Source organism: Anas acuta, chromosome 11 (assembly GCF_963932015.1).
Source record: "Anas acuta chromosome 11, bAnaAcu1.1, whole genome shotgun sequence".
Classification (NCBI taxonomy): Eukaryota; Metazoa; Chordata; class Aves; order Anseriformes; family Anatidae; genus Anas; species Anas acuta.
In genome coordinates, this window is record NC_088989.1 from 11,732,348 (window position 1) to 11,746,342 (window position 13,995).

At 41.2% G+C, this 13,995-nt stretch overlaps 1 protein-coding gene across 1 annotated transcript in view; it reads left to right on the top strand.

The window, feature by feature from the left end:
* The window catches only part of KBTBD12 (kelch repeat and BTB domain containing 12), a 41,364-nt gene extending 29,374 nt beyond the window's left edge, over positions 1 to 11,990 (top strand). The window contains exon 8 of the mRNA XM_068694521.1: positions 5,021 to 11,990. Coding sequence (XP_068550622.1) covers positions 5,021 to 5,190 — 170 coding nt within the window. The 3' untranslated portion in view covers positions 5,191 to 11,990. The remainder of the gene's footprint in view (positions 1 to 5,020) is intronic.
* The last annotated feature ends 2,005 nt before the right edge of the window (positions 11,991 to 13,995 follow it).

Consider the following 13,995-nt stretch of genomic DNA (forward strand, 5'->3'; position numbering starts at 1 on the left):
GGCCACAGACTTGATGAACTTATTCTGTTTCCTGCCGCACATCAGGAACCAGTACATCTGGTGATAATGATCTAAATGCACTTCCATCCCATTGCAACACAAACGTGAATTCCCAAGTCACTGAACTCTACATCATGTAATTACGAAAGCAGCTATTAGTGGTGAGGAAGATAAGTAGCAGAGGCTAATCCCTTATGTTTAAAGTCATTGTCTGCTCTCTAGTGCAGATAATGGCATGCAAAACCAGTTACAAACTAGCACTGGAGACTGAGCTGCCTCAAGACAGCTCTGGGGTGGCTGTTAGGTGACAAGGATGTGAGAAGCTTGAGCAAGAACCCCCCTGAGTAATGAGTTCTGGGGACTGGCAAGCACCTCGTGATGTTTAAGTGCCTTTTCTTTGGAAAGAACAGGCAGTTAACAGCTCAACCACTAGAGGTTTGGTGGCTTTTTTTCTATATATTGATTAATGGCCAGAGAAGGTGGAGCATGTTAGGGAACTGTGCCAACAGGAAAGGAAAAGGTGCTGTGACAACCTGAGAAGTGCCAGGACTGATCTCAGCAGGAGCTCAGGAAAGTACGGGTGAGGATGTCCCAGGGCAGATGAGGTTCTGTGCTCAGGCACCTGGCCCTGCTCTGAATGAGCCTGCTTGGGTACTGCTGGCAATGTGGCTGTGGCACAGATAAGATGCTGGTGAGCTTATCCAAAGCTACTTTGGATATCTCTGCCCTGCACTGAGTAGGCAGAGGCGTTGCAGTTTATGGAGATACTGAGAGCACGTGCCATAATGCAGCTTTCTTCCTCCATAAGATGGAGGCAAACAGACTGGCTGATGTCAATGGGTTGCTGTAAGAAATTAAGTTCTTGACCACATTTCAGCAAACTTCCATAGGTTTGACTCCAATGAGCTAAAATTCGGCATTTGGGAGGTCAGTGCTCTGGACTCTAAAGCCATGGAGTGAATTTCTTGGTATCATCTTTAGCAACATAACAGCTGTATGGTTAATAGTTCTGTATGAGCTATAGATTTTCTACTTGTTAAGCATATTGCTCAATTCTTCTGTGTCTGCATCCCTTTAACACCTTCCCCCATCCTCCAAATAATAATATTGGAATGCTCGGTTCCAAATAGGAAAGACAAAGCAAAATCAAAAAAGATCAGAAGTGCTATAAATACTGCACTTACAAGGGAAGGTGTCCTTCCTCCTAATATTAAATTACAAGTGGAATGCAGTTTAGAAAAAAAAAGAGGGGGGGGAGACAAAAGCAGATCAAATATTTATAATATTGCCTGCAGTCATACTGTAGGTCTTTCCAAGTATGGTGCATCTTGATTTATGGTCTCTCCTCATTCAAATGACATGACAAAGCATACAATATAAAATGAAGTCTGGCCGTATTTGGGGAGTGGAGTATATCTGAAAATAAACCTGCTGTAGAGAAAACATGATTGTGTCCATGGGGTGCAGGCAATCACTGAAAAACTAATGCTTTTGTGGGGTTTATCTGCATATGTAAAGGAAAACTTCATATCAAAAATTTTGGGACAGTTTTATTCACAGATGAATGCAGAAACTTACTCATTTTGCTTTCAGCCTACTATAATTGAAATATGACTCTAACAATTTTTTTGGTTATAAATCAAGTTCTTTATTACTGGAAAAATATACGTTTGTAGGTTCAGTGTTGGCCTTCAGCCTGCATTTGAATGACAAAAAACAAAACAAAAAAAAAACAACGTAACTGTACCAAGAGTTCTGTGACTTTCTTCTGAAGTACTACAACTTCTAGTGTGGATAAGCTTACGCTAGAATGGATGTTTCTTATGCTGGTTTAGCCCTTTCCTAGATAAGAAAAACACACTGCAGTAAACACTGTACTGCTTTAAAAGTATCTGCATTAGGGTTAGGTTTGTATTACCTGAATGATCCTAATACAAAGGGGTTTAAGGCCCATGTACAAAAATATAAAGCAAGTTTCTTAAGATCTCCTCATGGTTAAACAATGATGTGCAGAATAATACTGCCTCATTTTGTAGGGGAAAAAGCATTTGGAAGGGAGTGAATTCCTTTCATTAGGTGAGGCGTCTGTCTGGTAAATGATGCAGAATAATGCTATGTGCGACAGGGAACTCTGTGCATTGACTTCTTAAAAGGATAATCTGTGTAATACAACCTATTTCTTTCTGTAGACATCTTTATTCTACTTTAAGAAAAATTGACTGCTAAGGTATTGCCTTAAAAGATAACAAAAAAAAAAAAAGATAAACCAATGAGGCAGAATCTGGAATTACTTGCACTGAGGTAAATGTTAGGCTTTAAACATTTTTGGGGGGATTAAAGTCCAAATGAAGAGTAGGGTCTAGAATCCAAAGAGACAAACTGACAAACTTCCAGATTTTTTAACAAACATTACTTTTTCTATTGTCCATACCAGAGGGTGGGTGGGTGCGTCTTCAGAGTTCAGTTGTTTTAACTCATTTCAAAACAAAGGGGGGATGTCATTTTTTGAAGCATAACTACATTGTGAGCAGTGCTTTTCCTCATATGAACTCTCATCCAAAGCATGCTGTTTCCTTTCATATTAAATAAGACAAGACTGGAGAAGTGATTGCTTCCTTTATTTCAACAACAAACCCTTTTTATCTCCCAAGGGTTAAGAGTTAACCAACAGTCCGCGTGCTCGAAAGCAGAATTTGTGGAGTGGAACAAAACCAGCTACATCATCACACAAAAAGGGAAACAAGGGACACCGAAGGTTGTGAGTCACCAGGGTCAGGATAAAACACAGAAAGGCTGGCGAGGAAGGGTGGCTGAATCTGCCTTTGATGTTTTAATTATGATTTTTTCTGAAGTGTTACAGTTGCCCACAGAACATTTCAGACAGTCCCAGTGTTTGATTTTTTCCTCTGATTGTCTCACTTTTGTCATGATCTATGCCAAAGAAAATCCAGGCATAAAAATTTATTGCATAAAGGAGATGATCTAATAATAAATCCAGGGGCTGGAGCCTCCCATGTCACAGCTCAGGTCTGTTTGTCTTCATATTTGTATCTTAGGGAAAACCTGCTCGCTCTTGCAGGGTCATACAAAAGTGAGCTCTTTGGTACTGGCATGTGCTACTTGTTCACAGGTTCAGTTGTGCCTTCTCTTCACAGGTCACTGGGTATTTTAGCAGTTTGTTGTCTTGTCTCATGGATGGTTGTTGCTTGCCTATTATTCTCCTGTACTTAATGAACTACCGAAGTCCAATAAATGAGCCATCAAAACTATCCTTCTCTTTTCTGAGAACAGAGTAAAGGAACAGAACAAGAACTATGCAGATGAGGCCAAATCCTGAAATATTAATTACACTCAAGCTCACAGAGATGTGTGAAGCTCCCATTATCTAGGGCTTGGACCAAGAAAAATGTTTCTTGTACAGCTGAGGGGAAAATGACTATGGGCTGTGGGGTGGAAACATTGTGCTGTTCTCTGGTGAGAGAGGGGTCAGAGATGGTGAATGGTTGGTGAGCTGTTTTCTTAAGTAAATACTTTATAAAAACATGAAAATATTTCCATAAAGCTAAGACTTCCACAATGTGCAGGACCTGCAGTAATAAAGAAGTGCCTCTAAATAGTGCAGTGAGGAAATTGATCCCAAGGGTGGAAGAAGCCTCTTTTCATGTGACCTCCTTGCATCCTGAAGCTATTTGTAGAGGAGCCCCAGGGATGTTTAAATCCCATGGCACTACATCATTGTAACATGGACACAAACTTTCCTCAGTGCCTAAACCACAATAACACTATCTGGGGGGTAGCAAAACCCCAAAGTTGCTGTTTTCTGGAGGAATTTTTGGTCTGTTTCTAATGCAAGAAAATATATGCCTCCAGATGTTCTTTTGTATTTCACTCTTTCCCTTTTTTCAGTACTTCGCTGTTGGCTCCACAGAAGGGCAGTGTCCAAACATGAGATTCAGTTGCTAGACATGAAGGATTGTTTCTGAGGTGACATTAAAAAATAAAATATTACAGAAGAGCTGAATGGGAACCTCAGTCCAGACCCTGTAAAGTTTATCATGTCACGAGTCTTTCAGGAGTCAGAACAGAGATGAGTACTTGTTGTTTCTTGCTGTGATGGCTCTTACCTTCATACCTGTGAAGTGTCTGTGCTTGGCAGTCTTTGAGACCTGACTCCTAATAAATCTACCCAGAGATTCATCAGAAAGAAGGGAAGGAAGCTGACAGCAAAGCACATGCACATCCTCATCTCAAAGTAAGAGTTTAGACTAAGGTTACTGTGAGAAAGCAGCTTTAACATGAAAGAGTGAGCAAAAATGAAAGATGGTTTTTATTTTTAGGAAATAACTTGGCTTTGAGTAATGAAATTGCTGGAGAGTTCAGGCCTTTTGTTAGCAAAGAAAGGCTTTACCTTTTCATGAGAAGTTTAATTCAGCACTGCTGGTTGACAATTGCAGTTCTCTGCTGTGTGGTGATTCTTTCATTATTTTTTGTTAGTCTCAGTAAAAAGCTGTTTGTCTTCAGATTGGCTGTGATTTATTGGCTTTCTTCTGACCCAACTATTCAAGACAAATTCCTCAGTATAAAGTATATTTCAAGCCCTGGAGGTTTCTCTATCTTTATTTGCTATAGTATTGGAGTGCTTCCAGGGGCCTGAGAGCTACAGTTTAGTCTGGGGGAAAGAAAAGACAAGGCAGTGCATGTAGGCCTGCTCATTAGCTCTGTCTCAAAATGAGCATTTGACATTTTGATCGTGTGATGAAATGCCACCTGCATGCTTGTACTGAGGTGGAGTGCTTCATGTTTTTATCTCTGCTGTTCAGAGGTGAGGACTGAATGTCCTGTACAGGTCTCCATCTGCACCAATTAGTTCTCTGTGTGTCGACAAACTTGCGTGCTCCTCAGCGTAGCTGTTGGTACTACAGAAAGCACCTTTTCATTGCTACCTTACAGTAGGCTAGTAACAATGCCTTTGATCCTGTTTGGCTTCACTTCTGGTTCTTCTGTTGCTTCTGTTTTTCAGCTCGTCACGAAGTCATCACCAAGGAGATCCTCGAGCTCGACACGTGGGAGAACCAGTGGAACGTGGTGGCCATCAATGTCCTCATGCACGACAGCTACGATGTCTGCCTCGTTGCAAGGCTGAACCCACGGGATCTTATCCCTCCTCCCCCCGACTTAGTGGACCAATAGAAGTTCAGTGACTCTCTGCATCCAGATTCTGCAGAAATTGAAGAATTTGGAGAGACAAATCGTGTTGGCTCTGGATGACAGCTGAGCCCCATGGAGAGAAGCCTGCAACACATGCTTAGGGACAGAGATGCCTTTGAACTACGCTTCTTGGACAATGCTTAATTTGCGAGTACTTGTACTTGTTGGTGGTGTTTTTGTGATTGAAAGCTGAGGTTGCCATCCTCTGTGTGTCACTTGGGCACACTGTCTCTTGGTCTTCCATTTGGCTGTGCAAGCTGCAGTGTTTGGTGCAGCCTGGGCTTCTGGGACCTCTGCCTTGCCAGCAAGGGGGCAGCCCAGGGCTCACATCATAGCAGAGCACCCCATAGGAAGGAGAGCTCTAGCCAGGGAAAACCCTCTTTTGTTGTTCAACCCACCAAGTTCTTCTGAGCTACCGAGGGGACTAAGAAATATCTGAAGTCAGCTGGCAAAAAAAAAAAAAAAAAAAAAAAAAAACAGTTCAGCTGTACCTCAGTAACAGGCTATTTGGCTGATGTAGGAGTGGAGGGAAGACAGAAAAGGGCATTTGGTTGTTTAAACAAGTAAAAGCATTAGTCAAGGTTTGTAAGCCAAGTACATCAGCTACTGCAAACATTATCTAAACTGCAGCCAGGACAGTCAAGTCATCCTTTCTTTGTCAACAGAGCTGAGTCTGTGCTGGCAGAAAACTGGTCTTCTGGCAACAAGTCACAAATGAGTCTTTCAAAAGAGATGGCCAACTTTTGTACCAAAGAAGAAGAATCCTAAATTTCTGCATAGATTCTACCTGTCATGAGGCAGGACCACCTGGTCTTGTGTGACCAGGACCTTAAAGCTAGAAACCCCTAGCTTTAGCAAGTGCTAAAAGAGTGAACAATAAAATTGCACAAGAATGATCACTGTCAGCAAGAAAGTGCTTTTAAGGTTGTAAAAGCAGTGACAAAACTGGAAGGAAATAATTGGCAAAGAAATGAAGGAATCCATCAGGTAGTTCATCTGTAGTTACTAGCGTGTTTTGCAATTCAGAGCAACTCCATTTTCTTTTTCAATCATTTATTTATTAGGCTGAAACAAAACACTTTTGGTGGTGGTTTTTTTTTGTTTTTTGTTTTTTGTTTTTTTTTGGGGGGGGTGGGGGGGGGGGTTGGTTTTTTGCTTGTAATTCATATGGCAGAGAGGGATGGAGAGGACAGCCCCAAAGCACTTCCTTAGTTCTGACTTTTCTATTCCTGACCTGTTCCCTAGGATATCCAGTGGGAATATTAAACTGCTGTATAAAAACAATTAGCAGGAAGGTCACTAAAGTTTACCTGATAACTGCAGTCCCTTGCTGAGGATTGCCCACACAATAAGGGAGGTAGTGAGGGGGGGGACTAAGGAAAACATGCAGAAAAGGAGTGATCTGTGAGCTGAAAAACTGATCTCTTCTCTCCCTACATGTATTTTACAGGCAGAATGAGTGTCACAGCCTAAATGCATACTCTTCTGTTCATATCAGTTCTGTATTGTGCGGGGTTTTGGTTTTTTCTTCCTTTGATATGTGGGTTGTCATCTGTCTATTGGAGAGTTGTGACAAGCAAGAGCTGAGTGGTGCTCATCAGTGACCAGTTCTTAATCTTAACCTCTCTGGTCACAGAACACTATTGTAGGTGTAAGACTAAGGAGGTGACAATTTTTTTTTTTAAGCAAAACCAGTAGATTGTTTTCCAATTAACCGTGCAACATCAAAAACTCTTTTTTTTAACTTTTAGTTGTTACTGCGAACTAAAGGTAATCCTGTAATTTCTCTGCAGAGCTCTCAAGTCAGCAGGAAGCAATGCTCTTGAGAGGCCGCTCTCAGCTCAGCCAAACTGCTGTTTCCTTCTGATTACTTCAAATTCTGCAATGCATCTACTGATTTTTCTATCACCGTTTTTGTTTTAAGGGAGAATGTTTTAAGGGGTGGGTTTTTTTTTTTGTCTTTGGTCTCTGCTCTGTGTCTATGCCTGATGATTCAAATCCTCCATGGTTCAAAGCCTGAATTAATCTGCTGGATTTCACACTCTGGGTAGTTCAAGTGGGGAAGGAGGCTTTTGCATACTTTCATTTGATGTATTTGAATGTATATGTGGAATACAGCTGAGACTCCTCTGTTAAACCATTATTCCAGTAGTGAGCTGGCCGTTTCCCTCATGCTTGGTATGCTTTGTTTTTAGGGACAATCAGTGAGCAGAGTGAAAAGCATATTCCTCAAAGTCATCTCTCTTGATCACCAAGGAAAGTAATCGCATATGTTTATACGCGGGCATTGCAATCAGATATCTTGAGCCATAGTGGACAATTAATAGATTTTTCTTCACGTGCCACTGGAAAGCTACCTGCTCTTGCTTGCATGGAGCATTGTTTTTCTTGTGTCCATGTGGCCTGGCTCTTAACAGGAACTCTGGTGTGTCCCTCTGTTTCTGTCCATGTCCAGCAGACAGCAGGGCATTGTTTTCTTCTGGATTAAATATCTAGAACGGGGGCAAAGGCAGACTAATTTAGGTTCCAACTTTAAAATTTTGTGAGGGCCCCATTTAGTTCATTGTTTTTCCCTGGGGTGACTACAATTTCTAAGCTAATACTTGGAAATGAAAGCTTGAGGAAAGGAAGGAAGAAGTAGAAAGCATGCTTATTGAGAGGTACAGATCTGAGCCAAAATCCTTCCAAGAGTATGTGAATGTGTCAGCATGTCTGATATGTTCATGGGTAATCTCACATAGCTGGGAAAGTCCTTAAGAGTTTTAATTTCTTCTATTACAAATCCTGATGCAAGCAAATTACAGAATATGCATTCTCCAAGCTTGTGAGCTTTACTGAAATAATAGTTTACTTCAGCCACTTTCTGGCTGAGCCATAGTTAGCTGAGTGTTTAATCAAGGCTGCCTTGACATCGTCCATAATTCTAAAATGTGAACAAAGCAGTGCTGACAAGCTATGGACTATTTAAATGAATGGGGGGATTATTAAGCAAAGGCATGCACTTCAGTTTCACTTGAAGCACTGAAGTACATCAAGAGTTGCCAAATATGAAGAAAAATGTTGGAGAGGTAACTGGTCATGTGGCCCACAGGGAATAAAAAAATAATGAAATGCTCTGAAAAGCTAATTGAGGCTCTTCGTTTTATCCCCAGTTAGCGTTCTATTCTGAAATTGTCCATGCATAACTGATTTCACAAGGATCCCTGTGGATGTCTAATCTGTTTTCATCCGTGTGGTCACAGGAACTGCTCATGTGTGTAAACCATCAGGCACTTGACTACCCATTCTACTATGGTGGCTTGTGGCTCAGTCTCTGCTCATTCCAGGCAAACACACAATTTCCATGTGTGCAATACCGAAATGCAGGGGGCAGTTGCTGGATTGTGTTCCAGCTGTATTCTGCCATTCAGGATTCCTTGACTTGCCAGCAGGAAATCTCCTTGGTGTATATAAAGCTGTCGGATGGCTCCCCCACCAGCACTCCCGGGTATGTTCCAGGCAAGAGGCTGAGGTAGCATCAAAACTGAGACACCAGTAACAAAACTTAGAGCTTCCCAGAATGTTACAATGCACAGAGGAGCCTAGTGAGGCAGAATGATGCTCACATCTCTTCCTAGAGCAAGTTTAATATGTAAAAGGATTGCACCCTAGATGTTAATCATAGTTTTCCTCTACTCAAAGGGTGCGTTGATACCCTTGATCACCTGAAAAGCAACAAAAACAAATGCTAGTGTGTGTATATATATCATTTTAAAATATATTTATGAAGATCTGATTGTTTCTCTGCTGATCTGGAAAATGACATTATTTTAATATGGATTTCCCTAGTGAATGCTGTCTTAGCTACAGGGACGGTCTCTCTCACAGGCTGTTCTCCTAATGGCTTATGTAGTACCTTTAAAAAATTTGTTTCATGAATCATAACTCTTTGAATCACCAGGTCAGAATTTCAGCTGCTCTATTGCACATTTCTGTGACTCTTCCTACAGCTTTTCAAGTGGACTCTAGCTGTAGCTTCAAAGCAAAGCTATTTCACCCCCATTTGTGCTCAGCTGGAACTAGTACATTTGCAATTTACAATAATTTGACATGTTGAGGTTGAAAGCAAAGGAAATATTGGAAAATGGAGAAAATATACACAGGACTTACACAGAGAATGCTTTCCTTCTTTTTCCCTGTGTTTACTGCCCTGCCTGGGTGTCTGATGGAATGATTTAATAACAACCCATGATTGCAGCCATGGCAAAGGCCACGCTGGGACTACATTTGTGCTGCTGGAGCAGAGAACCAGCACGGAGCAGGGATGTGGCTCCTGGCAGACTTGCCTGCCTCGCTAGGAGAAATTACCTTCAAAAAAAAAAAAAAAAATGCATTTAAGTGTTCCAGGATGTATGGTTGTATGTGTTTTATATACATATGTATAACATTATTTTTAGAAGTTCTTTACTGACAGCAGTAGGATCCCTTTTTAACACATACCTGGCAACTCTGTCTTCTGCATATCTCATCAAGTATTTCAAATAAAGTGCTGTTCTTTAAATACATGGAACTCTTCCAGCCTTCAATTCAAAACTAAGCTTAAGTTCCTTGCTGAGTTAAGGGACAACTGGGGAAATCTTTTTGACCTGGCCTATGCCTCCTTCCTTCTCCAAGTCTTTTGCTGGCTCTAGCTCTCCCCTCAGCAGCTCAGAGTCCTCTTCAAGTTTGCACAGGTTTGTTCTGTTTCTTTTTCCCTACTCCTGCCTCAGCCCACTTGCCTAATCAGCCTGTTCACTTCTTCGTCTCCCCAGAAGATGGGAACAGCTACTCAAGGTGTTCACCAGGCTCCAGACTGCTCAGGTGCCTGATGCTCCAGAAAAGAATCAGCTTTGAAGGACTGAGGACAGCCATACCAGCTTCCTGGATTTGAGGACATGTCTCTGAGCAGGTTCAGGTCCCAGACCAAATTCTACTTTTTCTGCTGTGTCACTGGCCTTTTGGCCATGAGCTGGGAGGCAAGGCAAGTGACCCGTGCTCTTCTTACTCTTGCCACTGTCTCGCTGCATGATGCTGTTAAGTTTGATGCTAAATGCCTTGCATACTGTGCGTGCCATAGCTGTAATGATTGCAGGCAGAAGCCATTATCATTATCTCTGACTCTTGAACACTAGTTGCTACAAAAGCTGTCTGAAACACAGAGGGAGGCATCTTCATTATTGCATTATAGATCACGTCTTCAAGCTAGATTTTGTCCTGAAGTTTCAGTCAGGCCAGGTTTCCCTAGAGAACCTCGTCTCTAAGTTATCATATTGAGTATTGTTTTGCTTTATTTTTCTTTGTTTTATCCTTTTCTAATCATTCTTTGCAATAATGTAAGTGACTTCACCAGCTTTTCTATGAAATGCATTAGCCAAACCAGCCTCCTGAGGCCGCTGGCTTTTCATCACCAGGGTCGAAGTACAGTCACTGCAATGACAGTCAGCTGCACTACTTTATTTTCTCATTCAGCATCTTCGTAGTAGAGGAAATGTATTTCATCCATACATACGGTAATGTGAGAGGAAACCACTTCCCACATACACAAATCCCTGACTCATTCTTTTCAGACGTGGCTGAAACAACTGCAAAATCCTAACATAAAAAGCTATGATACCCATTCAGTAGGCTCTCAGGCTTTTCAGCATCAGGAGGAGGAGCACAGGGAGGCGTTGGTTTGTAACTAGAGCACAGATCTGAAATCTGAACCTCTGGGCTTTGTTTCTAGTTCAGTCATTAGACTTGGGCATCTGGTCTCTGTGCCTAGGCTCATCCATGTAAAAATACTTATACCAATACATCCCTACTCATTTTGTGGGACTGCTTTATTGTGTTTTTAGAGGGGGTGATGTCTGTAATGTTATGCTGAGATCCAGAGATCGCAGAATGTTATACAGTGGTAGAATAATAGTGTTATTGCACCTCTGCCATCTCCCTGGTTTTGGTAACACGGTTGTACACACCAATCAAAGCCTTCCTGGGAAAGGAGAGACTGGGTGTCTGCAGCTAATGGTATTTTGTTCATCCCTTCCCTGGAAAACAAAGAGGGATGTTAAACAGTGTAATACATTTAGTAGAAGAAATCTAAGGCTGAGTGCATGTGCCTTCACAGCCAGTCACACTTCTATATAGGCAGAACTAATCTCATAAAATTAAGAGGTCACTAATTGAGGCTGAATTCGAACAGTAGTAATTAGAAGAATGAGTGAACTGTATGTTTCTTAAAGCAGACCTGATTTAATAAATTATGCAGTTTAGATGGACACAATTGCTATCAAGCAGAAAAAAAAGGTGGTTTACAGAAGTGTATCAGATTTACTGGGTAACTGAGACCTGAATTACCTGAATTGATATGAAGGCAGCTGCCTTTAGTCCCTGGGGGTTTCCATAACAAATCTGTAATGCATTTAACTGGCCACTAAAAGGTACTGTTGAATGTAAGAAATTGCCTACAGAATATGCATAAGAGGGTTTTAGGATCTTGTTAATGTGTAAACAATGTGACATCTACTTGCTGACTTACAGAATTTTTACTGGGGATTATGCAGCCCACCAGTGTGCACAAGTAAAAAATCTTAGCTGAATTGACAGGTAATTTATAATACATGAGACCTGAGATTCTAAAAATCTTTCACGTTAAGACAAGTTTTGCAGGGTACGGAACATTTGTTACAAACATTGTTAGTAACAAACAGGGAGATTCACTGGCATTTCCCTGAAGTTAAAAAGCCTCAGCAAAGCAAATAAATAAATGTGGTTATTTTGTTGGACAAGACTGATCAGAAAGCTGCCTAAATGCTTTGTTTTCTTATAGTACACTAGGCTGGAAACCCACTGATTTTTTTTTTTTCTATACAGGGGAGACTGATCTTTCTCCCTACAGGGAGAAACCCTGTGCTTAATCTGGTTCTCAAATGTCATATTGGACATTTCAGTGTCTATCACTTGTCTGCATTTTTCTAAATTCATCCAGAATGACAGGCTAGATGCTCAGACTGATATATCTGTAAGGTAAGCTCTCTCTGAGTAAGGTATTTGACTTCTACTCTTGATTACAATGATAGTCACCCACAACAAGACAGCACCTATAACCATGTCTCCCATAATATATACCCTTCGCATTTCATAGAAGGCAAACCAATGGAAGGACTGATTTTGCTATTATATGCAGAGATGGTTATCGCTGCTCTAATATATACAAAAATAATATCTCTAGTCCTCTTAAATAGCTGAGATTAAAATTGCAGCAGTGACTATTGTACTCTGTGACAGTTTGTGGCGTGGTCTCTGTCTCCCTTTTCTTCATTTAAGAAGGATCACAGCCAATGTCTCTACGTGGACCATGTCCCAGGGAGTCATGCTAAATGGTGTGCTGTTCATAGGATAGGTCTTTCCAGATTGCAGTTAAGTTTAAATTCCAGCTAATAGAATATACAAAGGTTTAAGGATTCTTAACTTCCTTATTCCTTCCAGCATCCCTCAGTAACAATGTTTTAAGGACAAATACCTACTGGAATCAATGGCAAAATTCCTATTGACCACAGTATAACTCATTTTTGTATTCAAGACGTCTGTAATGTTCACGTAATAATTACTTTGAGCTGTGAGATGTGACTTTAAGCTTAATAGATAATGTACACAAGCCAGACGCAATGATTTGCAGTGAAGACTGACCGTCGACCCTAGCAGTTTTGTGATCTCGGGCTGGCTAGAGCAGCCCAGGCTGCGGTGTGCTCACTGCTCTCATTGCTTAGCAGTCTCAGCCGAAGCTAAGATACTTACTCGTGATGCAATTAGAACTCCTAAATGCATATAAAAGAAGCTAAATCTGTAGTTCAGCTGCAGAACTTGAAAAAGTCTTTTGCAGCCAGATCATTTCATAGTCCATGTTGCCATGAAGCTACAAAATTGCCTATACTGGCACAGCACAAAGAGGCATAGAGACGGGAACAAGTGCCTGCTAATGGGCATTTGGTATGGCAGCTGCTTGTGCCAGCACCACCACCACTTGAAAATTCTCTTATCAAACTGTGCCTTAACGCACCAGCATTCACTTCAGCCCTGGAGCTGGCCCTCTGTAAAGCTTGCTCTTTGGAGTGCTTTAAGGGGACAAATAGCCAAAGACCATACAAAGATTGATAATTGCTGCAGAGCCTTGTCATGACGCAGACATTAATAGCTTACTGCTTGATGCCTCATGATCTTGTACAAAGAGGCCAAACAGCATATGAACAAAACCAGAGGATAGGAGGCTCACCCCTTTTCAAGTATTTGTACGTAAAACCTTCCTAAAGGTTTTCGCTCAAGTACATTTCAAAATGAATTAGGAATCCACCCCTGCTCAGCACGGCAGCTTGGAGCAGCCATCTGATGCAGAAAATAGTAGTTATCTTGCCAGGAAGTTTGCTGTACTGGTGTTGCTCTCCTAAGCAGCTCAATCTTTAATCTGATTTATTTGTGCCTTGTTTCAGGTAAGCCAGTGTAACAGAAAGGTTCAGTGAAAACTACTAAGCCACTAGGCAAGTCTATAACACTGGCATATTAACAGTTCTCTTTCTCTTTGCAGTTGGCCATGGTCCTGCTCACTTGCATTTAAGGAGGACTTTAATGTGCTTGTACTAATGCTATTGCACCGATCAGCTTGTAGTTACTGCTTTATTTTCTTAGCTGAGCTGGATAAATCTTGATAAAGACTTTTACGGGTTATTTTTATAAGGAAAGTAAATCTTTATAAACACAAATTCAAAGTGAAGCTGCAGCTTGCTTTTTTTG